The following is a 26048-nucleotide window of genomic DNA, read 5'->3' as shown; positions in this document are numbered from 1 at the left end:
GAGGATGAATCATATGAAAGTGGACCAAAAAGATTACATCGTTTCAAAAAAGAATGGCAAACCACCATCTCTCACACATTGAGACATTTGAACTCATTGACTGAGTGCTTATAAAAGTCCCCCTGCATGTAAGCATCCCACATATAGGTGACCCTTCAGCTTCTGAAAATGTGAAAACCAACAATGAAGTTCTACGATGTATCAAAAACTAAATCTTGAACATGTATATCATGTTATTATCAAAATGCAACCACACTGTGCTGTTCTAATGCTGTAGAATCTATTTCAGTGCAGGCCCATGTTCAAATGATGGCAACTCACACTCCACATAAACTTGCTTCAAAGCATAGTTGAGAAGTGAGACCTGACAGACAACACCCTACAGACACATGCCAAGGCTGACCCACTTTCACTTGATTCACCTTTACATATATATATATTATATATAACAATAACATTTGTGCTTTCAAATGTGATCAATGCAATCACTGGCAAAACATCCAACTAATGTGAAAACAATACATGTATCCTGATTATTATCAAGATATACATAATGTTCAATTATTTGTTACCATTGGTTAAAAAGAAAAATATATTACATAAATAACTTAGTGCAACAAGTTCACAATGCGAAGAAGTCTATATCATTCCAAGGTCCTAAATTTGTCATTCACACACTAAATCCTTGCACAAGAAGAATGAGCTAATGAATTGAATCCAGAAGTTCAGATATAAAAAATCCAATAAACAAAGACTTTATTTAAATATTGGTCACATTTTATTTTTAAAATTATTGTTGTATAATGAGAAAACATGCAAGAAAATGCAACAATAGTGACCAAAAAATAAAAATTTTCACACCCAAGAGTGGGACAATAATTAAGTGGAAAGAACAGTAGCAGTAGGAGGAAAGGTATAATCGTAGGGTTTGTATATTATAATTTAACATAGAAAAATAGAAAACTTACATCTGTACCAATACCTGGGCCATAGCAACTCCATCGCTTAATTCTTCTACAGTGTCATGTGGTGCTTCCACGTTGAAAGTTTGGAGCTGGAAAAATACGATTATAGTAGCAGGAATTTGGGTTTTTCACAAGGAATGGACAAATATGAAAATAATGGAGACACTAATGATGTTAGCAATTTAAGAAAAATTCCAAACACATAAAACACATTGTTGAACAGATTCATTGGGCAATTGACCAGTGAGAGAATAAGTTCATCACCCAATGCCAGGAAAACCTCCCACAAAATACATTATTTTTCATTTAAGAGTGAAGATGCTTCACTGCAGCTTCTCATGCTCTAATAGTCAGTTACCTTTTATCCTAGGTTGCCAATCTAATGATTCTCTACCAAATATCTGATAGAATTTCTATGTAACAGAAAAGTTAAGGTTTCTTTGAAATTTAATAGGTAAGACTTGAATTTAGTGAAAATATGCCATTATTATTCAGAGAACTAACTTGCACCAAACTATCAATGTTGCCCACTTTTCTTGTGGTGAGTGAGACTGGTTTTTCACTACATGGCACCATGTGCTGTAGGAAAATAGCAAGGAGTGCAGATACGAATTGGACATGAAATAACATTTTGTGTGTTTTAAACATCATTTATTAAATCATTGAGATTAATGTTATTTCTTTGGAATATGTTATATTGACTGATGCATTTTCCTTGGCTTTAGGGTGGGCCATTTTGGTTGTATTTTTATATATATATATATACATACACACGAGGTTTGGCTAGAAAAAAACCGGACTGATGCTATGAAATCTTTTATTCGGCATTTTGTACAACAGGAACTTTATCTCCTTCAAAGTACTCCCCTGCACGATCTGTACACCGCTCCATACGAATTTTCCATTGCTGGAAGCAGTGTTGCCAGTCATTTTCGGAGATCATGTTCATTACATCAGTCGCTTTTCTTTGCACAGCTTCTACTGTCTCAAATCTGGTTCCTTTTAGGGTGGACTTCACTCTGGGGAATAAAAAGAAGTCACAGGGAGCAAGGTCCGGTGAATACGGCGGATGTTCTAACACTGGGATGCCATATTTAACCAAAAATGTCTTCACTGACAGGGCCGTATGGACAGGAGCATTGTCTTGGTGCAGAATCCATGACTTCCGTTGCCACAAATCAGGTCGTCATCTTCTTACTCGCTCACGAAGGGTTTTCAGCACATTAATGTAATGATGTTGGTTTACAGTTTGACCCTCGGGTACCCAATGAACGTACACAATGCCTCGAATGTCGAAAAAGACAATCATCATGGCTTTGAATTTGGACTTGTTCATTCGAGCTTTCTTGTGACGTGGCGAACTCGGGGTCTTCCAATGCATTGATTGGCGCTTTGTGGCAGGGTCGTACGTGAAAAACCACGATTCATCACAGGTTATCAATCTCTCTAAGAATGTAGGGTATGTTTCAATGTTCTTCAAAGTGTCCGTACAAATGTTCACTCGAGCTTCCTTCTGTTTCAATGTCAGGTTCCTTGGCACAAGTTTTGAACACACTTTACTCATGTTCAAATTCTCGTGTAAAATTTGTCGAACACTTTCTTTGTCTATTCCTGTGATTTCAGCAACTGCTCTAATGGTCAATCGACGATCTTTTCGAAACACATCACTCACTTTTTGAATGTTTGTTTCCGTTTTCGACGTGCATGGTCGTCCTGAACGTCGGTTGTCTTGGATAATTTCCTGTCATTCTTTAAACCATTTAAACCACTCAAACACTTGTGTGTGTGATAAACACTCATCCCCGTACACAGATTTTAACATGTCGTATGCTTCTGTTGCAGATTTCCCCAGTTTGTAAAGGAACTTCATATTGACACGCTGTTCCATTTTAATACTCAGCATTTTTCCGACGGAGCACAGACGCACGTTCCACTTTGTCCAAGTGCCACAGCGAAACTGAGAGGCCTGCACCCAGGGCAATTAGTCATTCTGTAGGCAGGGTATGGTAGTATAGAATCATGCATTGCTCAACCTTCGCGCATTCGTTGTTTGCCAATAGCAACATCAGTCCGGTTTTTTTCTCGCCAAACCTCGTATATAAAAACATGTGGGTTTTTCAGTTCTTTTCAGATAAAACTTGAAGACGTGGGCAAAATTTAGCTTTACTCAGTTTCTCATGCAATACGCCCAAAATACAGGGTGTCCGGCTTAGACCTTTAACATTACGAAACAGTATAACTTTAGTTACAATCAACTTCAAATGAAACTTATTGTTTGTATGGGACTGGCAACTGTGGTCATTTGCGAGAATCACCAGTACTTCGAGTTGACGTGACGCGCATGCGTGTGTAACGCATATATTCCAAGATGGCGGAGTGGACGGTTAAGCAGAAAGTGTTCTGCGTTCATTCACTGGCAGCAAACAAATCTGTGAAGCTTGTTCAATGTGCTTTTCGGCGTGAATTCAATCTTCAACGTCACGACAATGTCCCTTCCTATTTGAGTATTGCTAAGTGGGATAAACAACTAAGAGAAACTGGAAGTCTTGTGTCTGTGCACGGGAAGTACGCGAAGCAGAAGGTATCAGAGTAAAACATTAAAGTGATTCGCACTGCATTCACAAGGAGTCCAAGAAAATCAATAAGAAGTACAAGTTTAGAGCTCAACATTCCTCGGTCTACTATCCATGACGTTGTGCACAAAAAGTTACATCTACGGGCGTACAAGATCCAGTTAGATCAACGAAATTATCCTGATGATAAACCTAAAAGACAGACATCTTCGGGCAAAATGTTAATCGAAATTGACAACAACAATGCTTTTCTGATGAAGCTGCATTCCACACATGTGGCAAAGTTAACAAGCAAATTGCCGTATTTGGAGAATTGACAATCCTCATGAGTTTCGTGAAATTATGAGAGACTCGCTAAAAGTTAATGTGTGGTGTGGGTTAATGAAAGAGAAGATAATAGGCCCGTTCTTCTTTGCTGAAGAAACAGTGAGAGGAACGAATTATTTAGACATGCTTCAGCATTACGCTGTGCCTCAAATGCCTCCAGAAACCATTTTCCAACAAGACGGAGCCCCGGCACATTTTGCTACCATTGTATGAGAATTTCTCGATGAGCATTTTCCCAGAAGATGGATAGGAAGAGGATCTAAACCACTTGCTTGGCCTCCATGCTCGCCGGATCTTTCCCCCCTAGACTCTTTGTTTTGGGGGTTCATCAAGGACCAAGTCTACAGTATGCCCGTCGAGAACTTGGAAGATCTGCGTAACAGAATTCGTCAGGCGATTAACAATGTGACCCCTCAAATGCTAGTGAATACCTGGACGGAATTGGAATATCGGTTTGACATCTTCCGTGTCACTGGTGGGGGGGGCTCATATCAAAGTTGTGTGAAGTGCTGGAGCTGGGACAAAAAATGCATGAGTTTTTCTACCAAAATGTAAATTTTAATAATAAAATTGGGTTTCTCTGCAAAATTATGCTCTTTTGTAATGTTAAAGGTCTAAGCCGGACACCCTGTATAACAAATTAGTTCAAGTCCGAAGCTTTAAGAAATTTAATGAAAGTGATTTCAACACAGATGCTGAAAATATTAATTGAGAGTCAATTTGCAGCAAAGATGATTGCACTGTGCTGGCTGAGCAACATTTTTGCAGTAAAAACTTTTCAAGTAACAAGTGGGGAAGTGAAGAAATTTTGGAAATTAAATGATTACAGGTATATTAACGCCACAAATCAAGATTCACTTCTCTCTAACAAACATTTTAAAAATTGTGCAAAGAAAGTTGTGAGAAACTCAAATTTCTACCATAATAATAAAGTTAACCAAAAAATGATAGGAGCATTTTGACAGACATTAAAAAAAGAAGGGGTTGTTACAAATACATTTAACCAAAGAATAACCCTCAAGTGTATTTAATGTGGATGCAATAAATGACTATTTTGTAAACTCTGTTCATCAACAAACACAACTGAGGTCAAGAAATTAATCAAGCCATATAAAACAAGGCAGACCACTGGAATATTAATGCAGAAGAAGGTTAACAAAGTCATCCTCTTGCAAGATTTTTTAAAAAATGCATACCCATGTCAAGGGCCATGATGGCATCAGTTTAAAGATGTTGAGAGACTGCTTCCCAACTTCCTAAAAAGCCTAACTCGCATCATAAACAGCTCCCTTTCTCAAGGTGTATTTTCTGAAGATTGGAAAAAGCGGCAATGACACTGATACCAAAAATTACTACCTCTCTCGACATCAAAGATCTAAGATCAATAAGAGCACTACCAGTTGTATTTGAAGTTATAGAATGCATAGCAAAATAACTATTAGTAAAGAAAAAATAAATATTACATGACTACTATTCTCCACATGCTTCAGAAAATAGCACTGTAATTCATTAGAAACAAAGAAACACTGCATTTTGAACATGTATGTTTAATTGGTGCTGCCGCATAGTGGCAGAATATGAAACTAGTTACTGTCAGTGAATAGACTGCGTGAGCAGTTTCTGTGTGGCTCGATAGTTTCATTGTTTGATTGATTTCGTTTATTTTACTTCACTTTGTGCCACAGTTGGCTAATTGCAAAGATGGGGATGAGTGATGATATGATGAAATTGATGAATGAACACTTGCAAACACTCATGCCCCGGCCAGGATTCGAACCCGGGACCCCTGAGAGTTTTGTAGTGTCCGTTCATAGTTTTGTCTACGCTAACCACAATATATTCAATAAATTTATACTTTGGACATTTCTGTACCCTGTTTATTAAAAAAAGGAAAAAAAAAACACTTTTCTTAAAAAGTCAAATTTTTAATGGACTTTTTTGCGATTTGCAGTCAATCTTATTTGCTTCTGCCTCAGTTTTAGGGCCACTATGCACTAGGAGAGTGTTTCTCAACCACTGTGACGAGAGGGGTCTGTTAGAGCCAGCACTTGACAACTAATTTAAATCTAATTTTATATTTTTTTTCAGTAAGTCTAGATATAATTTATCTATTAATATTAACCCTCTGTTGGTATACGCTTCCAGAGTAACACAGTTGGTACATGGTGAGATGGTGAGTGTGGCACTCTCAAATTAATTTTATCGTTTTTGTCATTTTCTTAATATCTTTTAACATTAATCATGTTGAAAATACTTTATAAATATGTACTTTAGAAATAGTAGCTGTAATAAGTGAATGCAAATAAAATAACTATTGGAGAATCAAAACTGAAAACAGTGACAACACTAATTTAGTGTAGACAGAAATAAAATATGTTTGTAGAAAATGGTTACGTGGTTGGTATACATAAGCATGGCACTCACAAAACATGGACTGTCATCAAAATGACTTGTCTGTGCAGACTGAGAACAATGACAGGCTACAACTGCTATCATCTGGCCATAGACATTCTAAATTACAGCTACAGAAGACCAGAAAGTGATATCATTATCTGGGCCTGAAAAAATTACAATTATATCCCAGGGTGAGAGCCGCGCTCACACATATACCAACTGAGGGTTAAGGATGCACATTAATTCATGTACAAAGTTTAAATTATCAGAAATATATTTACAAGTAAAACTGTAGGGATCAGGGCATGGACTTTTTAAAATTAATTTACTGGGTAGTGGTCTCCCAAATGTTGAGAATCACTGAATTAGGTAGCCAAATCACACCAAACTTGCTCCGTGACAAGGTTTAGTAGCCATTTAGCTATATGAATATACTGGCAAGTCAATACAAATATATTTTGCTTAACAGTTATGTAAAGGCGTTTGATACTAGATTTTCAAAAGATGTGCATGCTTGTATGTCACATTCATACATTGAAAACCATACACTACTAAATTATATTTATAAAAAACGTACAAAACTACTCTAGTTATGTGAATATGAATGTAGGGTGAGTGCACCAGTAAAGAACATTTTACCACAACTTTATTTCTATGTCAAAGAAAAAACAAAGTGAATCGAAGTTAATTGAATGAATGAATTCATAATAATGTTGGATTTCACTGAATAATTTTAAAGTAAATACAATATAAATATGAAAGTAATAGTTAAAGATTGGTGAATTCCAACCAAAACACTAGTGAATGACCAGCAAAGTTCAGTGAATGACTGACTACCTCAGTACCAGTGAATGACCAAAACCATTTTTAATAATAATACAATGTAATAATGATTCTTGAACAAACAAATTTGAAAAAGTTACAGGCTGTTCCTTGTATATTTTAGTATTTCAGGTACTGTATAGTAAAAACCATAAAAACATTTCAGACAGAATATCTGTGGAGCTTGCATATGCTCCTTGATGTCACAATGACTGATCAGCTTTGTTAGGCCATTTTCATTTGTCAGCTTCAGTTATGCATAACGTTTATTTCAGATTCATGCTCAATTTTACAAATGACTATTCCTGGAAAATATTCACCATCATAACACACTATAACATAATCACCAACATTGTGCATAATGCAATTTTCACTGCATTCACTCTTGTTTTGCACATCAGATAATGACAACTTGTGTAAATCTCATTCAGATTCAGTTGCCAAGGACATCTGATTTGAATCTGTATTGGTCTCACTATCTTCTATCTTCTTCTTCGCAGGGATAGATTTTGATTTCTTCTTAACATCCATTTTCACTTGTTGCTGTTTCTCCCTAGTTTTTTTGTTCATGATATTCTTTCCATTTCTTTGATGTTATTAGCCCCGTCTAGTTCGTTGCACTTTTTGACTCTCTTCCCACGGTGCAATACAGAGTCATCTAGTTCCTTGATTTGGAGTCAAGTAGTGTATTTGGTGTCTGCACTACCTTCTGGATCTGTGTATGTGTGGTGTATGGTCACGTGCTGCATGATAACTAATCAAATGACCGTTTAAAGCAGCAGACAGGCATTTGTTGAATCTTCTGAACTTGAACACCGCTTTCCATCTAGTTGGCTGAACGTAATTTCCTTGCACCACTCTTGACATTGGATACACCTGCACTGCACAGTGTGTCAAAAAGTGCAGCCAACTAGATGGGGCTATTGCAAATGCTAATCTTAGTTGGGCATATGTCAGTGTTGCAAATTATTGGAAGGCCTTAACAATTTCAGGTGGAACATCCTTTCTTCTGAATGCAGTAGTCATTCACTGGATATGATGTCAAAGTGGTATCTAGTGTGTGACCTCCCCCCCTGCTCTCTTGCAATGTCATGCGCAACAGAGAATATGTGATTTTTGAATAGTCTATTATTCTGATTTGATGATGTAGCCAGTACATAAGCACAAATTTTACACAACTTGAATGTTTCTTGCACATATGATTATGATGTATTAATCCTTACCTTATTAGCAATACCAGGTTCTTGCCTCATCTGCTGAACTCACAAGTGTGCTCATATCCAACATCTTTAACTCCCTACCTTGTGACCTGGACAAAACAATCACAACCTACACAAGAGAGTATGGATTGTAGATGAATGCAAGGCCATTCTTAATGGCTCAGATTCTTCCAAGCCTTATTTTGCTTTGTAGTATTTGGGAATGGTCATTTACTGGTGCACTCACCATATATTTTAATAAGCCTGCCAAATTATGAAGATAGCACTCACAAAAAAACACCCATTCAAAAAAAAAACCAGTTATTTTGAAAGAATTGCTTATGTCTAGCTATGAATTCCCTGTCGTAAGTTGCATTTTAAATTTATACTGTCTTCTACAGTAGAGAGATAAACAGAAGCCATGGAACAAGAAAAATTCTTCGAACTTATGTATTTTCATTGATTAGAAACACCTTTGGGAAAAAGTTACAAACAACCCAACTAAAACAGAAATGGAAAACACTTTTTCTTACCATTCTACCCGTACCTAAAGACTGAATTAGTAGTTAAATGTTAAAGCAGAACATTTTTGGAACTTTAATTACTGCACACAATTCAGAACAAGAAACCCAAATACGTATGTGACCACATTACTTCGTACAGAATGAAAAAGAAATAAACCATCACAAAACTAAATCCAAAATTCTTATGCACAAAACAATCTGATACGAAAATGCTTTCATAGTCACAGTGGAGTGGAATTTGCTCTACCCCAACCACTAATCTCAGTTATTCGTCTAATATTCCAGATAGAAAATGGTAGACTAGTTAACTGTGCAGAATAAGTTGTTCCTCCTACCAAATAGTGTCAAATCTTGTATAAAAGCTTCATGGCCTGACTCAATTTCAACTATAATGAAACAAAATTTTTCATAGTTTTCTTGTTTGATCTATTAATTTAGGGTGTATATTTACTCTTAACATTTAATTAATATTTTCATTATTATTGTCTGGACAGTATAATATGAAATTATGCCAAAATGGTTAAAATTGCATTCATAATATTATATATATTTTATTTACACCCAAATCAATTACTTTTTTCTTCTTTGTACATAATCGGGCAGAACATAATGCTAGTATTACGTGAAATGCATTAGAATGGGTTTTTCATTGATTTCTATTAGTCTGGACCTAAGTTTATTATCATGTTCCCAAATGGGAACATAGGCATCTTGCATGAACAATGGTTACAGACAACAAATAACTTGCACAAAAAACTGAAGAGAAATTTTCCTTTCTCACAGTTCTGAGGCAAGATTGTTTTGTAACTTAGTCAACAATGGAAATAAAATCATGCTTATTGTTGACTACAAGTACATTTGAAATAATTGTTTTTACATTGTATAACAAAAATCCTGGCATGTTTTGTACCACGTTCTGTTAGCTGCTTCCGTTGATTCATGCCGTCACGTTGTTATAGAATTCAGTCTTTCAACAACATTTGTACGAACAACATGGTATCGAATAGTTTCCTAACATCGGAAGCAGCTTTTCAGTATTTGAATGAAATTTTAGATGACTATACTGAAGACATTGGAGATGTAGTGGATATTTGTCAGTTGCCTCCAGAAGAAACTGCAGATCTTACCAACGAGGAAAAAATTGATGACAACGTCTTGGAAGAAGTGGTTCCTTCAGATGTGTGTGGTGAATTGGTTGTCACAACTAACTTGGAACAATCTACTCTGGAGTCTCTTCAGCCAACCATATCAAGAAAGACTAAAGGGGTAACAAGTAAACAGGTAGGACAACCTTCATGGAAGAAGTCTACGGTTATAGAAAACAATTTGCTCCATTGTGATGATTCATTTCAGTGCTTATCCGACAAACACCCAGAATTACTGCCACTGGAACCTATTGAGTTATTTTATAAAATTTTACCACACACACACCTCGACCATCTCGGTAAAAATTTACTATCCTTCGGACACCTCTAATTTTTTCGTTTCGTCAATTTTTGACATTCGTACTTATGTATCTCCTTCGCGGAACATTCCTGAAGGTGTATTGACGTTGTTTTGATGAAAATAAGAGCAATTTTTCACATTACCAGTACTTCTTTCTCCTAGCCTTTCTGCTTGCTTCACACACAATATGGCACGTACACCTTCCTACATAATGACGCGTCGGGCTTGTCTTTCCTCGATTTTCAATTGTTATGCAGTGTTTCAACCTTCGGAACCCAAGAAATGCCCGTGAACCAAGATCATCACATCTATTTCTTTTTCATTTTTTTTTCGCGTTCTTTGAATCATTTTTGGGGCTATCCGTCCTGGAATAAGTGGGAAACATCTAGAAATTGCAAAATAAGAGAAAATACGGCATTAGTTTTCGGAATGGAAACTGTCGATTTTCGCGAATTTTTTTGTTTCACAACCAAATATATATATTCCTGATACTACCACGACACCAAATTTTAACTATGTTTCCTAACCTAACTGAACTAACCTAACCACGCGGCAATGGTTCGTGGGGCTAGCGCCAGTGGTTCGTGGGGCCAGCACCAATGGTTCATGGGGCTAGCGTCAATGGTTCGCAATTATTTCCAATTTCTAGATCCTAATACTAACACGACACCAAATTTTAACTATGTTTCCTAACCTAACTGATCTAACCTAACCACGCGCCAATGGTTCGTGGGGCTTGCGGACACGCCATCCTTCTAACTCTCGTTGCAAACACAGACAGTTTGAAACACTGGATACCCAATGAAAATGAACAAAACACAATCACGACGAGTGATGCATGAAGAAGAAGACGACGACGCGTGATGGGTACGAAGGTGTATGCGCCAAATGCTATTCTCCGTCGGAGAATTAATTTTCAACGAACAACATGAATTTCAGCTATGAAACATTCCCACATTACACAAAACACCTTCCCGATGTTCGACAATGCTACAGGAACTTATTACAGTAAGTAGTTTCTTCTGTAAAAATAAATAAATGTGTCCGAAGGATAGTAAACTAGTACCAAATAAAGAAAAAGAAAAGAGGACAATTTGACTTCCGATGTGATGGTGATATTTACATGTGTAGATGGAATGATAATTCCGTAGTCACCTTGGCATCCAACTACCAGACACACTTGCCATTAGGAACAGCAAAGCGGTACTCTCGGCAATGAAAGAAGAGGAGTGATGTCCCTGAACCCTTAAAGGAATGGGGGGGCATCGATGTCTTCGACCATATGCTGTCCAGCTACAGACCTCAGCTGGGGGAAAAAATGGTGGTGGAATTTATTTTCCAATGCTTTGAATGTGGCAGTTGTTGCAGCCTGGAAAATTCACCAAGAACTTCGAAGAGAAGTAGCTACTGTCCTCATTCGCAAAAAATCCATGAACATCTTTGAGGCCAGGACCACAATTTGAAATCCCAGGCGCTATGAGGAAACCTGATGGACATTTTCTGACTGAAGCAGGACAAGGAAGGTGTGCATTTTGCCAAAAAAAATGCTTGCCTACAATGTCGCAAGTGTGAAAGAAATATGCATTTACACTGCTTCCCAGCTTTAAAATGCCTTATCACCAGTTTAGGACATTCTGTGTGTGTGTATTTTTTTTTCATTTTCAAATAAGTAAACTACATATATTTAAAATTTGATATTGCTACATTTTCAATAAAACAAATCCTTTTCTCCTTGAGAAAAAATTGCACAATGATGTTTTCTCATTTTTATACAATTATGTTATGCTATTATGTATTTGTATTAGTATTTTGTATGTTGTAATGTTCTCACTCTCTGTAAGCATATGTCATATTTCTGTACATTTACTACGCTAATATATAAATGGAAAAGATGCTGGTCCAGTTGAATTATAATTAGAAAACTCTGTAATAATACTTCACAGGTAAAATTTTAGTATCCGCGAAACTTATTTCTTCAATTTTACAGGAGAAAGTACTTACCGAACTGATTTCCGTACACTTTTGAACAGTAGCGAAGCGTAGTCTTACGAAGGAGGCAAGCAATGTTTCAGTACAACAAAACATGTAGTACAACGACATGCCGAGGGGAAAGATTCAAGGTTTATAGCTTCATTTACCCAGTCGCTGGATTTGTCAAAATATCGTAATAAAGTGACTGTACTAAAAATAAACCATATGATCCGCAAACGTCACATTTACTTTTTTTAAAAAAATCCAGGTAACGTTATTCATATGATATTAAACGTTTTGCATATGCGAACTTTCCGCATACGACTAAAGGGAGACGGAATTTCTTACTTACTTATTAGTAGGGAACGGAACTTTATGTGCTAAAAAACTCAGAAATATTTATTTTTTATGTGTCATAAATGTTGAAAATATGTGATAAAAACAGGAAAATATGTGACAAAAATAAAAACATTTGGTAACAAAAACAAACTATAACATGCATTTTAAACACCTGAAATTAGTTTCTAAATGATTATCTCTTAGCGAGCTATTTTTTGGAAGAGTTGCAGTGGATCACCATAGTTTTTTTCCAAATTCTCCATTGTAAATCTGTGACGATTATCTCTACAAAGCATCTTATATTGTGAGAAAGATCGCTCCACGTCACAAGAAACAATTCTTTCATATTTGAAGCACGAAATGTCACTAACACTGAAGTTTTCCAAAGCTTCCTCTTCCTCTACTTCACCTCCTTCCAAAACACATGCAATTTGGCACAATGTTTGAAAACCTTGGTTTTTCCCCAAAAATTCTGTACATTTAGACATTTAAATCCAGTGAGTTCTTTCAGTTTCGTTTCTACTGTACGGACTTCACCAATGGAAGCTGCCAAAGTGTTCGCGGACGATTCAAGCTTTCGTATGGAATTAGAGAGAATGGACAGGTTTGTTGAGATGTATGCCAATTCGACTTTTAAGGAGGACTTCATCAACAGTTCTTGCAGAATTCTTCTTTGTCGAGATCATTTACAACAGATACAATTTTTTCAAAGTTCTGGGCATAACATCTGCATCCAACCAAGTGCCCCATCGTGTTACTACAGGTGTAGGGGGAAGGGGAACCTCAGGACATTTTTGTTTAAAAATGTCTATTCTTCTAGGCGACTTGATAAAAACTTTCTTCCCATTTGAAACCAGTTTATCGACATTGGGATAAAGAGCTCTTATCTTTTCACATATTCTATGCAACGCATGAGCCACACATGTAACGTGCACCATTTTGGGGTAGCTAACGGCAAGACCACTGCATGTAAGCTGCAGCATCTGTCAAGAGAACATTGTCAAATTTTATGCCTTCTGGCCACAATAGCTGCATTGCTTCATTAAAAAGCCTTGCTATCGTTACGTGTAGCCAGCCCCAGCTACTTACAGCTATTTTCTCCCAATAGGATCGTAGGCGAGGTGCCAGAAGTCTGCCAGCGAGGGTGTTCAAAGACAAAACAAACCTAGCACTCTCGCTATGAAAGAGGTGCGGAGAATAAACATTTTTCCTTCGAGGATTTCGAGGTAGATGAAGTCAATGAGCGATTTTATGTATTTAAAATGAAAATTCGCAAAATATGTATTTACATACGGAAAACTGGAAAATATGTGTTTTTATGTAAAATAAAATTTGCTGTGTTGACATATAAGGCTATGATCAGAATTTTGGCAAAAATGAGGGTCTCTATCTTATCGCAGAAAAAACATTTATTTACCTGAAGTTCCTTTCCCTACTTATTAGTACCTTTATTTGTTCATTATTATTTAATATGGTCAAACGGTGACCAAACCGATTTAGATAAAAAAAAAAATGGGAATCATTTGTTTATTTTATGCTGCATGATGTAATTTAGTATTTTTGGGCATCCTAAAAAATGCATTGGAGTAACTTAAACACTAAATAAAAAGTTAAACACAAACAATAAAAAATTCATTTCAAAGCAAAGAAACACATGCATAGATGATGTACTCACCACAATAAATTTCAAACTCTTGGTCCATTGGATGCCACCTTTAGTGACGATATTCATACTCCATTCTTCTTTTCTTCTCTAGAAAATGTTTAAGCACACAATCGTAAAATTTAGTTTCATCCATTTTGAGTTCCTTTAATAGTTCCTTCTCAATGGACAAATGAGCAAGGGCTGACAACCTTTCCTGACCCATGCTGTTCCTGGCGAATGTCTTGATACGTTTCAGCGTTGAAAACGATCTTTCAACTGACGCTGTTGTGGCTGGTATAGTCAGTACTAGCAGACACAGTTTGTGGAGTTCGGGCATCACTTGCCAATAATGTCCTCAAACATTTCAATTATCTTCACTCTATTTTCGGACGTTTTTTGTACAAGCCGTTCACTGTAGTTCCACCTGGTCTGAACCACTTCAGGTAACCTTGCTTTAACTATATCGTCGAGAGCAGCATTTCTTTTTGTCGAATGCGAAAAGAAAGAAGCAAGGCCACTTAGTGTCGAGAAAAACACTTTGCATTCACTAATGTTGCTCACTGTTTGAGAAAGTACTAAATTTAAGCAATGTGCTTGTGTCCCCGAGAGATCCCCTGCCATTACGGCTGCCCCGTCGTATGTTTGACACACCAATTTTGATTCCCAGCCTAGTTTTCGAATTGTTTCAACAACGTGGGCAGCAATTGCAGCTGCAGTTCGGTTCCTGCTGACATCCTCAAACCCCCAGAAACGCTCCTTTTTCCTGACTTCGTCACGTAACGAAACATCGTCGAAAGTTGCGATTTCCGTGATACGTCCGAGGATTCATCGATCATAATAGCTACGAACTTGATTTCACTTACCTCGGCCTCAATTGCGTCCGTTATGACACCACTCGTGCTTTTAATAAGGTCATTCTGAATCTCACTTGACAAGCCAGTAAATGTTGTAGAATTCTCCAAATGACTTGCCAGCAAAGTATCAAATTCTGCCAACATATTTACAAGTTCTACATAATTTCCACGGTTCAATGATGCCTCACTTTCATTGTGTCCCTGGAATGATAATTCTTGACTACCAAGAAAGGTTGTTACACTTGCAAGACGCTTTAAAATATCGCGATTTTGACGAACAACTTTGTTATGGCTCTCGATTGTTACTAGTCTGTGGTGATCCAGAGCAAAATCCACACGAGATTTTCAGAATTCCTTCCGAGTTAAAAATGCCCTTATGTGAGATTCTGCTTTTTCATGTCTCTGTAATGCATTGTGCACGTTATTCAGATCACAGTATCCCTCACTTGACCACACGGAGTTCGTCTTGTGCACGGCGAACAATACGCATGGCCAACAGTACAACCTACTGCGTGCTTCACAACCTGCTAGCCAAATAAACTTGTGGTACAAATTGCTTTGGAAATGTCGCACAAAGCCCCTTGGGCTAACTTGTTTTAAGTCTGGTAAATGCGGTGTTGGTCGACCCCCTTCCACGATTTTCATTTTAACACTTATCTCTCTCGAGCTAAACGAAGAAATTTTCAATTGCTCAATAATACACCCGCACTTCACATCAACCGTTCCTAAATTCCGATAAATTCACAGCACAAAACACGAAGCAACAACACTCACACTATCCCACGCGCTTTCCACAACTGCAAATGCAAGCATCCACACAAGATCACTTTGAAAATCTCTGAAACAACAGAAAGTGATACCAACCTATTTCCTTAATTTTATCCATCACAAAGGAAAGACATATCAGTTTGGAGATAAAAATTACGCGGAGGAATCAGAATCATTTCAGCAGAACGAGTATGTACATTAATATTTAAGTAATAAAGTGTCATTCAATGGCGTGTCCGAGGCGAAGGGGGGGTGGATGGTAGACATAACCCCCTTTTGGCCCAGTATATCTAAGAAAAAACGTCAAAGGAAGGAAAAGATGACAAAATGGGGACCGTAAAAAGACCCTGGGAACACCACTTGCGTCATAATAATAGAACTTAAAACATATTCAGGCCTCCCCAATGGCGCAGTGGTAGTGTCGTCGCCTTGTAATCAAGGGGTTCCGGGTTCGATACCCGGTGGAGGCACAAGTGTTTCAGATCACATTTTAAACTGTAGGTCCAGTCCCGATTAGCCTTACTGTGCATAAAGTGGACTTAAAACAACAAATCAATCAATCATTAAAACATATTCTTGTGCTCATAATATGCAGAATGTATACGATTTACTTCTATGCCATGTACAAATATCAGTAGATAGTTCTTTCTCAGATAGCTTTATTTTCACCCCAAGTTTTATTCAAAAGCAGTCAATTTATTGATTGTAAAATTTGTGAAAGAGCTCACTTGAATTACTGCGTAAATAATTTGGCAGTTGCAAACACTGGTAGCGGTCAACACTTCTGGCGTAATTTGAGCTGGACCGACCAAGAAGCAGGGTGCAGGACCAAGGTCCGTCCAATCTTCCCTCCCTTCCTGAGAAAACTCTTCACGGGGGTGCAGAAATTCCACTGCCCCAACTCCCAATGTCAACTTTTTTTACGCGTTTTACATTTTGCGAAATCTAAAATAATTTGTAATATAATATGATATATATGGAATTTAGAACAGTGATAATAACTTCTTTTAGTTATTTTATGACTAACAATTATTATTATATTTGCGATCTTGTTTACGTGTTCATGAAGACAAATATTCGTTACTAGTTTTTGCTGGCAACGTACCCATAGATGAATCCTTCTGCTTTCGGTTGAACTCTGCTATTTTCGGGAATCACGCAAGCTCGGAAAGCACAGCTTTTTGTAGAAGCTTTGTGGACAGGTTCCACCAGAATTTCACGCTTCGCCATGCGACTCCTTCGGAGGCCTTATTTTCCCGCAGAACGGCTGCAAGCATTGAGGCTGGTGCTTGCTACAGAGCTGCTGGGGGAGTTTGCGGCCACATTTTTTCGCGAAATCGAGTGCGATGGAAACTAAATATGGTTAGAACATTAAGTACATTAAATGATATTCGAATTATGCAAGCAGTGCTTGCATTGCTTGTACTATATCTTCGCCTCTGCTTTTGAAAGGTCGTGGAAGTGTTTTTTCCCCATCGCTTAATTTATATCGCCGGTAAATCATATATTTTTGAAGATTAATGTGTCTCCAATGCACGAACAAAATGTGATGTAACCCAACCAGTCCGTGTTTCCAACCACACCGTTGTTTTCCAAGAACATGACAATTTTGAAGATAACAATTTTAACTATGTTTGCCTAACCTAACCTAATATTGCTGGGCATGGTTCATGGGGCTATTTATGATTGGTTCATGGGGCTATCTGTGCATGGTGCATGGGGTTTTCGAACCCAGAGAAAAATGCAAAATCAGTAACACGAAAGTAGGTATTTTTCGGTGAAGAAGGTTGGAAACACTGCACATCCACTGATCATAGACAACCCTAGTCAAGATTTGCCCGCCATATTGTGTGTAACTGAACCAAAAAACGAATGAACAATAATTACTCGATATGTGGAAAATTGAAATTATTTTTGTGAAAAAAAACTAAATGCCACCTTCAAGAATCCTTAGCAATGCAGAATACGTAAGTACCAATGTGAAAAAGAAGAAAAATAAAGGAATTTCAGACGTTTTACTAAAATTTTAATGAAAGTATTTTGGTACTTGTCTACTATCCGTCGCACAGATTTCTTCATTTCTACAGAAGAAACTACTTACCGTAATAAGTTCCTGTAGTATTGTCTAACATCGGGAAGGTGTTTTATGTGAAATTCAGGTAAGTTTACCATCTCCTGGAAACGGATTTATTCAAATTTAAAAGTTTGGGGCTCATTTGGGGGGAGGTGACTCCGGCTAATTTCTAACATGCCTTTAATAGGGAGGGAGCGATTTTACAATACCGGGAATTTCTCCATTTTGTTTGAAATTTGGCATACTCACTAAATTAGGGCTCCTAATCACGAATCTGAAGTTAAAATTTAGCGCTCACGTGTCAAACTTGCAAAATAAGAGGGTCAGTCATCGCAACCGACAATGCACAATTGCTCAATATTTATCGTAAGATTTTCCGTTGCGAATACTTAAAGAACGAAATATATATATTCCTGATATTACTACGACCCTAAATTTTTTAAACTATGTTTCCTAACCTAACCACACGCCAATGGTTCGTGGGGCTAGCGCCAATGGTCCGTGGGGCTAGCCATAATTCAGGAATTTCTATACGTGAGCACCAAATTTTAAGTGCAGATTCGTGATTAGGAGACCCAAATTAGTAAGTATCCGAAATTTCAAACAAATTCGAGAAATTCCCTGTATTGTTAAATTATACCTAAACTTTTACCAGTTTTTTTAAGGAGTGTAGATTAATAAGAAAGCTTGTAGAATATGAACCTGGAAGGAACTCTGGAATTCCACAAGTTATATTATAGGTGAACCATACCTCTACTCTAGTTGTATGGATAATGAAGTTAGTAATAGGGTCATTCCACGTCAATTCAACCAAGCCAGGGAACCCACCATCTCAGATTTTTATGAAACTTGGTACATTCAATCCTTCCATGGTGGTAAGAAACCACATAAAATTTTTCGCCTCTAACTCATCTGGTTTCAGAGTTATGGCCTCTCAAACTTTCAGCCAACTCTCGTTTTCCTTAATTTCCGAAACCCTCATTGAAACCTGCAGTGCTTTACAAAAAAAAATTTATCTCGCTCATACATGATTCAATCCTTTTGAAATTTCACAACAATATTAACCAAACAATAGGCATTTCAGAAAAAAATATGACATCACATGATATCAATATTTTAGTAAAACAAAAAATTAATAAAAAAAATATTAGCGGGATTTTGTTGCCGAAAACATGCCTTGCTAAAATTTCAATTATCATTAAAAGGGAATGAATTAATACCAGCATAAGTATTTTTAAAATTAACCTGGATATGTATTCTAACTTACCCAGCAATAAAAGTTATGGTTATTTTATTCCTCCTATAAATATAATATACTTATGCCTGATATTTGGATGAAATGGCTTCCAGAGTATTAAAATATTTTGGTTAACTCAAAATCAATCAAATAATGTGTTATAAATTAATCAGTGAAGCAAACTCGAAATTCTACACTTTTGTTTATTCTTTGAGCATTGTTGTCTTATTATTTCCTTGCTTATTTATAAAATAATTTATCCATATATAAGCAAAATATATATGGTTCAAAAAAATCTTTGTTTAATGTTGTGTTCTTTGTAAGCAGCAGTTTGATGATATGTCAACATTACCTGAGACAGAATAGCAATGAAGATGACAATAATAATAATAATTTATATTATTTTATTAATATGAAATCATCATTGAACAATATCAGTTATTATGGTATCCCCTCCTGCTTCAACATTTGGTGTTTGATGATTTATCCATATAGATATTTAAATGTGATTGACCAAAACACAGGTTTAAAAATTACTGAATATTCCATATATTGCCTGTATATATTTTTTACCTTTCCATATATGTGCATGCAACATATACAAAAATTTACTTTGTGACACAAGTTGTATACTTTGACCCGTTGGATTATCTTGTCCATTGAACTTAGAACCTTTTGCCATCCAAATGTATGATTCTTTCCTGCACTGACACCATGCAGATGTCCGAGAAGTGGTATGTCCTTCCAGATTTTGTTTCTGGTGGATCAACAACAGCCAGCACATGGGGAATTAGTAGTGCACATGTATCTTCATGTCTTGGCCAATAGAATGATGGGGAAGCAGCATGGGGGTGAAGAAACTTTACATCATCATCTCCTTGATCTTCATCCACTTGAGATACCATTCCAAAATACCACAACTGATCATACTTACAAGCAATGTAACATCCAGGAAAGAGTTCATGTACGGTTACAATAAAATATTGAATCCAGTCTTTTACAATCCAAGATGAGGCCCAAGGTTACCACTGGACTTCTGAGTCATGTACTGTACATCCTGTGGTAGTCTACTGTAAGAACTCTGTTGGGGAAAAGATTGTTTCATCACACTGCATCATATATAATGACCTGAAGCATGATGTGAACATGGTTTACAAAATTCGAGGAATAGTCATGAAATTTCTGAAAGAAAATTTTTTTACATGTCAAGAAAATACACTATTTTCATGACAGGAGTGCTGCTCAATACAAATATATAACTTTCTCAACTTGTGTCTGCATAAAGAGGACTTCCAGCTAGAGGCATAATGGTCATTATTTGCAACAAGCCATGGGAAATCAGAATGTAATGGGATTGGCAGAACAGCAAAACGCTTGGCACGAAAAGAGAGTTTACAGAGACGATTAGAGAGATAGATCACAACAACAGGGGATTTTTACAATTTCTGTGTGGAAAAAATTACAAATATTGCATTTCACTTTATTGAGAAAGGTGAAGTTCATTCAACCCATTTGACACTTCAAAACCGGTTTACAGATGTACAAACAGTTCCAGGCACTAGAAGTTTCCACAATTTCAGACCTCTGGATTCTGCAGGCACCATTGTGGCTAGAAGAATCAGTCAAGATGAGACCCCATCTCTCACATACAGTTTGAAAAACTGCCAATCTTTTATTGTAACCGTACATGAACTCTTTCCTGGATGTAACATTGCTCCTAAGTATGATCAGTTGTGGTATTTTGGAATGGTATCTCAAGTGGATGAAGATCAAGGAGATGTTGTTGTAAAGTTTCTTCACCCCCATGCTCCTTCCCCATCATTCTATTGGCCAAGACATAAAGCTATATGTGCAGTACCAATTCCCCATGTGCTGGCTGTTGTTGATCCACCAGAAACAAAATCTGGATGGCAAAAGGTTCTAAGTTCAATGGACAAGATAATCTAACGTGTCAAAGAATACAACTTGTGTCACAAAGTAAATTTTTGTATATGTTGCATGCACATATATGGAAAGGTAAAAAATATATATAGTAGGGATGGGTTGATATGAAATTTTGGCCGATACCGATAAAGTACCGATATTAAATTTACCGATACCAATAACCGATATTCTACCGATCCGATATAAAATTAGAAAGTGTCCTTTAAGAACCTGAAAGGTTAACTGACCTCTTTAATATGTGTGTGTTTCAAGGTGACTGCAGTGCAAGATAAATTGCATATTCAGACATTTACTTTTTTAGAAAGTAGGGCATGGATATTATCCATAAAAATTACAACAAAATGGCAGAATTTTGCACTAAATTATCAGATAATAATCGATATATCGGATCGGTAAAATAATCGGTAATTTTATCGATAAACGGATACACCGATATGCCTATATCGGCCGATACCGATAGAGTACCGATTAATCGGTCCCATCCCTAATATATAGGCAATATATGGAATATTCAGTAATTTTTAAACCTGTGTTTTGGTCAATCACATTTAAATATCTATATGGATAAATCATCAAACACCAAATGTTGAAGCAGGAGGGGATACCATAATAACTGATATTGTTCAATGATGATTTCATATTAATAAAATAATATAAATTATTATTATTATTATCATTATTGTCATCTTCATTGCTATTCTGTCTCAGGTAATGTTGACATATCAACAAACTCCTGCTTACAAAAAACACAACATTAAACAAAGATTTTTTTGAACCATATATATTTTGCTTATATATGGATAAATTATTTTATAAATAAGCAAGGAAATAATAAGACAACAATGCTCAAAGAATAAACAAAAGTGTAGAATTTCGAGTTTGCTTCACTGATTAATTTATAACACATTATTTGATTGATTTTGAGTTAACCAAAATATTTTAATACTCCGGAAGCCATTTCATCCAAATATCAGGCATAAGTATATTATATTTAGAGGAGGAATAAAATAACCATAACTTTTATTGCTGGGTAACTTAGAATTCATATCCAGGTTAATTTTAAAAATACTTATGCTGGTATTAATTCATTCCCTTTTAATGATAATTGAAATTTTAGCAAGGCATGTTTTCGGCAACAAAATCCCGCTAATATTTTTTTTATTAATTTTTTGTTTTACTAAAATATTGATATCATGTGATGTCATATTTTTTTCTGAAATGCCTATTGTTTGGTTAATATTGTTGTGAAATTTCAAAAGGATTGAATCATGTGTGAGCGAGATAAATTTTTTTTTTGTAAAGCACTGCAGGTATCAATGAGGGCTTCGGAAATGAAGGAAAACGAGAGTTGGCTGAAAGTTTGAGAGGCCATAACTCTGAAACCAGATGAGTTAGAGGCGAAAAATTTTATGTGGTTTCTTACCACCATGGAAGGATTGAATGTACCAAGTTTCACAAAAATCTGAGATGGTGGGTTCCCAAACCTCTTTTTTTTGGTTGAATTGATATGGAATGACCCAATAAGGTGTGTTTTAAACAGGGTATATTGATATACTTGTAGGTTTAATTGTATCTTCTGCAAATATGTTGTGTAAAGGAACAAACTGTGAAGAGTACTAAGTGAGGTGAGTGTACAGACTGGGGCGAACATACCTAGTAGGCAAATTGTCAATTACTATTTTCATTTTCTATGTTCCACATCCTATGCTGATTCATATTTCAATTCATTATCATCATGGTGGGGAGAACAAAGTGAATGAAAATAGTGATGGACAATTTGTCTAATTTCTTTTGCCGTAGGGTGTACAAGACTTCCATATGCTGGATGTGCAGAAGGCTAATGAACGCATTTGACTTTTTTAAAAAGTGTAGACTAATGTTATAACTTGTGAAATGTCAACCTGCCAGTTTTTAAGGAGCGAGAAACAAAAATTGAGGCGAAATATCGTACCAAATAAGTACGTTGCCCCTAAAATTTTAGTTGCTGCAATGGGTTTCAGACTTCCAAAAATGTTAAAAAGAGAAATATTATCGTAGCCTCGTAATTTTACTTAAATTTCCTAACCAACTCGCGAGTACATTTTTAAGAGCAATATTATTTCATGAAATATTTTCTAGAAGGACAAAGTGCAAAAATTCAGATATACTTACCCATTTCATCAAACTCTCACAAAGCCGTAACGGTTCCCTGTCCATAATTTTCAGGTAAAGATTATATAGTCATTTGATTATAGCATTTAAATTAAATTTCCAGCCAATTTACTCATCGCCTATCATTTCTCTTCGTTCATTACATTAATTGATCTCCACCGCGTTAAATATTGGCAGTGATTGAAAGACGTTGTGCAATCAAACGTGAAATCCTGTTTAACCTCTATAGGGAGACCCTACGGGTCAAACACAAAGAGGCTAAATTATCTATGCTCTTTGGTCAAGCAGATCTTTAGCACAAAATTAGGTTCACCTAAAACATATCTTTACTTATGTCCCTTTTCCTCCATTCCACACTTCCACAGATTACATATGAGTCTACTTTATCGCACAACACTTGAGAAAATTGTGTTCTGACGTCACGATAGACAACTTTTCATTTTGGGCTAAATGCCTAACTTGCTATGTTGGCTAGCTAGAATGACTTCTCTTAGCATAAGTAAAAATTTGTAATGTATTTATGCTAATAGAACTAAACCTAACAGATGTAACCTAACAACGTAGGGATTTCTCATCTGACGTTAGAACAAATGGTTCCTCAAGTGTTGTGCGATAAAATTACATTTCAATGCATATGCTGTAGTAGCCTGTGAACGAATTTCCGGTTTCGGTAGTGGTGATGAGTCTCCTTATCGCACAACACTATAAAAGCATTGTGTTTTGGCGTCCCGGGACAAAGTTGTAGTAGCAATCACTACCTTATTTATAATTGGTATAAAATAATGGTTAGATTAAGTGCACTGGTCCCCCTTGCTACATCGCCTTAGCGTCCTTCAAGATAAGGAAGTTGGCAATACTGTCATAAATCTATACTCTTTTGTTTTTCCTCCGTTCACCTTGGGTCTCCATTATCGCATAACGAGAGAACACCTTGCTGCTCTAACGTCAGTTGTTAGGTTAGATATGCTAGGTTTGTTTCTCTTAGCATGTATACGCTTAAAGTGTATTATTTATTATAAAATAGTTAAAGTTAACAATCGCAACTTAACATCCTAGGCATTTAGACTCACAATAATTTTGTTTATAACGTGACGTCAGAACATAATGTTGGATTCGCGTTGTGCGATGAGGGAAACCCGTTCACCTTTTGTTTCTTTTTGCAGCAAATGTGGCGGTGCAGACAGAAGTGGGAATTTAGCATGAAGGACCCATAGTGTACTGTGATTTCTTTATTTTTTTAAACTTTTGTATTGCCAGAGGTTGGACTAAACACAAAATGGAGAATCAAAATATGATATACGGAGTTGGAGATGAGATTTTGGTATTTGCAATCACAGTTTGCGCTCTGGCTGTCGGTGGATGTTTCATAAGCAGACGTTTGTAAGTTGAAATATTTTAGACATCGTTTGAAAGTAAATTAATAATAAATATAAGGGTTAACGGTTCCGAAATTTTATTGATTTTTGGCAATTTTTATTGAGTATTAGGAAGTACTTAGTGTTGAATCCAACCTCTTTCCTCCGGAGGGGGGAATGGTTTAGGCATCAAATTAAAATACTAATAAACAGGGCTGCGGTTAATGTACACTAACATTTGTGTACACACATATGGACTAAACATTGGGTAAAACTTTGGTAACACTTTACTATACCGGAGAATGATTTCTTCAAATTTACAGGAGAAAGTACTTACGCAAATCATTTTCTGTAGCGTTGTTGATGTTCGGGAATATAGTTTTGATCCATTTAGTAAATATGCGATAACCTCGGACACCTTTCACTCATTTATTTCCTTAATTTTACCACTGGTACTTACCTATTTTACCTTGCGGAACATTCTTTAAGGTGAAGTTATGCCTTTTTCCATAAAATACTGTCAACTTTTCATATTACGATTGATTATTTGTCTTACTTGTTCCGCTTCTGTACTAGACAATATGGCGTGCACTCGTAATGGATCATGACGCGCCAGCTTGTGTTTTGTCGATTTTCAGTGCGCAAGCAGTGTTTCAAACCTTCATGACGGAAAATTACGTACTATTTCGATTTTTTTTTCATGTTTACCTCCACAAACCATGCACGTTAGCCCCACAAACCATTCACACAAGGTTAGGTTAGGTTCCATTAGCACTCATTTCACCCCTAAATTCATCGAAAAAAGAACGCGCGGCGAACATAGATAAAAATAGAAATTTTCGTAAAAAGAAGGCACGTTTGGAAACAGTGCAGAGATCGCGTGACTTTCAATGCTCTCACCAGCTGCACGCACACAATGGAAACAACGGCATAATGTGGCAGGCAATGCCAATTTCTTACGTAAAAAGTGATTAATTCTTGTTCGGCAGCATTAAACTACGAAGTTTTTACTTTCCGTGAAAGAAAATACCTTCAAGAATGTCCAGAATGCTAAAGAAACTCATTTCAGTAAGTACTTTCTCCTGTATATTTGAAGAAATCCGTCCGGGCGATATCGCATATTTACCATCCATTTAATGCGAATGCATGTGGTTTTCTACGAAAATCTATTTCCAACGCGCTATTGCTGCTGCTGCCATTTGCTTTCTGCACGAGAGCAGATTACGCTCTCGTATTGTCCGTATATGCTAAATTAAACAAAAGGAGTGCTAATGGAACCTAACCTAACAGGCCTAACCTAACCTAGTAGGCACACCTCGTCCCCGTGGTGGTTCGTGGGGCTATCGTGAATTTTTGGGCTAACGTCAATGGTTTTTTGGGGCTACCCGTGGATGGTTTGTTGGAAATAAGGAACAAGAAATAGACATTATTTTTGTTAGAAATTCATTATTTCACCTAAA

At 36.6% G+C, this 26048-nt stretch overlaps 2 protein-coding genes across 4 annotated transcripts in view; one reads left to right on the top strand and one right to left on the bottom strand.

Annotated features, from left to right (window-relative positions):
- Positions 1-23583, bottom strand: part of hook (hook microtubule tethering protein) — a 96811-nt gene extending 73228 nt beyond the window's left edge. For all 3 annotated transcript variants that reach the window (XM_083117330.1, XM_083117329.1, XM_083117328.1), the window contains exons 1-2: positions 23234-23583; positions 969-1054 (exon numbers count right to left, since the gene is read on the bottom strand). In XM_083117330.1, coding sequence (XP_082973456.1) covers positions 969-1054; positions 23234-23278 — 131 coding nt within the window. In that variant the 5' untranslated portion in view covers positions 23279-23583. The remainder of the gene's footprint in view (positions 1-968; positions 1055-23233) is intronic.
- Positions 23584-24170: 587 nt separating this feature from the next.
- The window catches only part of LOC145984424 (E3 ubiquitin-protein ligase RNF170-like), a 49365-nt gene continuing 47487 nt past the window's right edge, over positions 24171-26048 (top strand). Inside the window, exons 1-2 of the mRNA XM_083118087.1 lie at positions 24171-24189; positions 24397-24613. Coding sequence (XP_082974213.1) covers positions 24510-24613 — 104 coding nt within the window. The 5' untranslated portion in view covers positions 24171-24189; positions 24397-24509. The remainder of the gene's footprint in view (positions 24190-24396; positions 24614-26048) is intronic.

Source organism: Lepisma saccharinum, chromosome 2 (assembly GCF_977018435.1).
Source record: "Lepisma saccharinum chromosome 2, izLepSacc3.1, whole genome shotgun sequence".
Classification (NCBI taxonomy): Eukaryota; Metazoa; Arthropoda; class Insecta; order Zygentoma; family Lepismatidae; genus Lepisma; species Lepisma saccharinum.
Note: the sequence above shows the minus strand (reverse complement) of the source record. Positions and strands in the feature narration are given on the sequence as shown.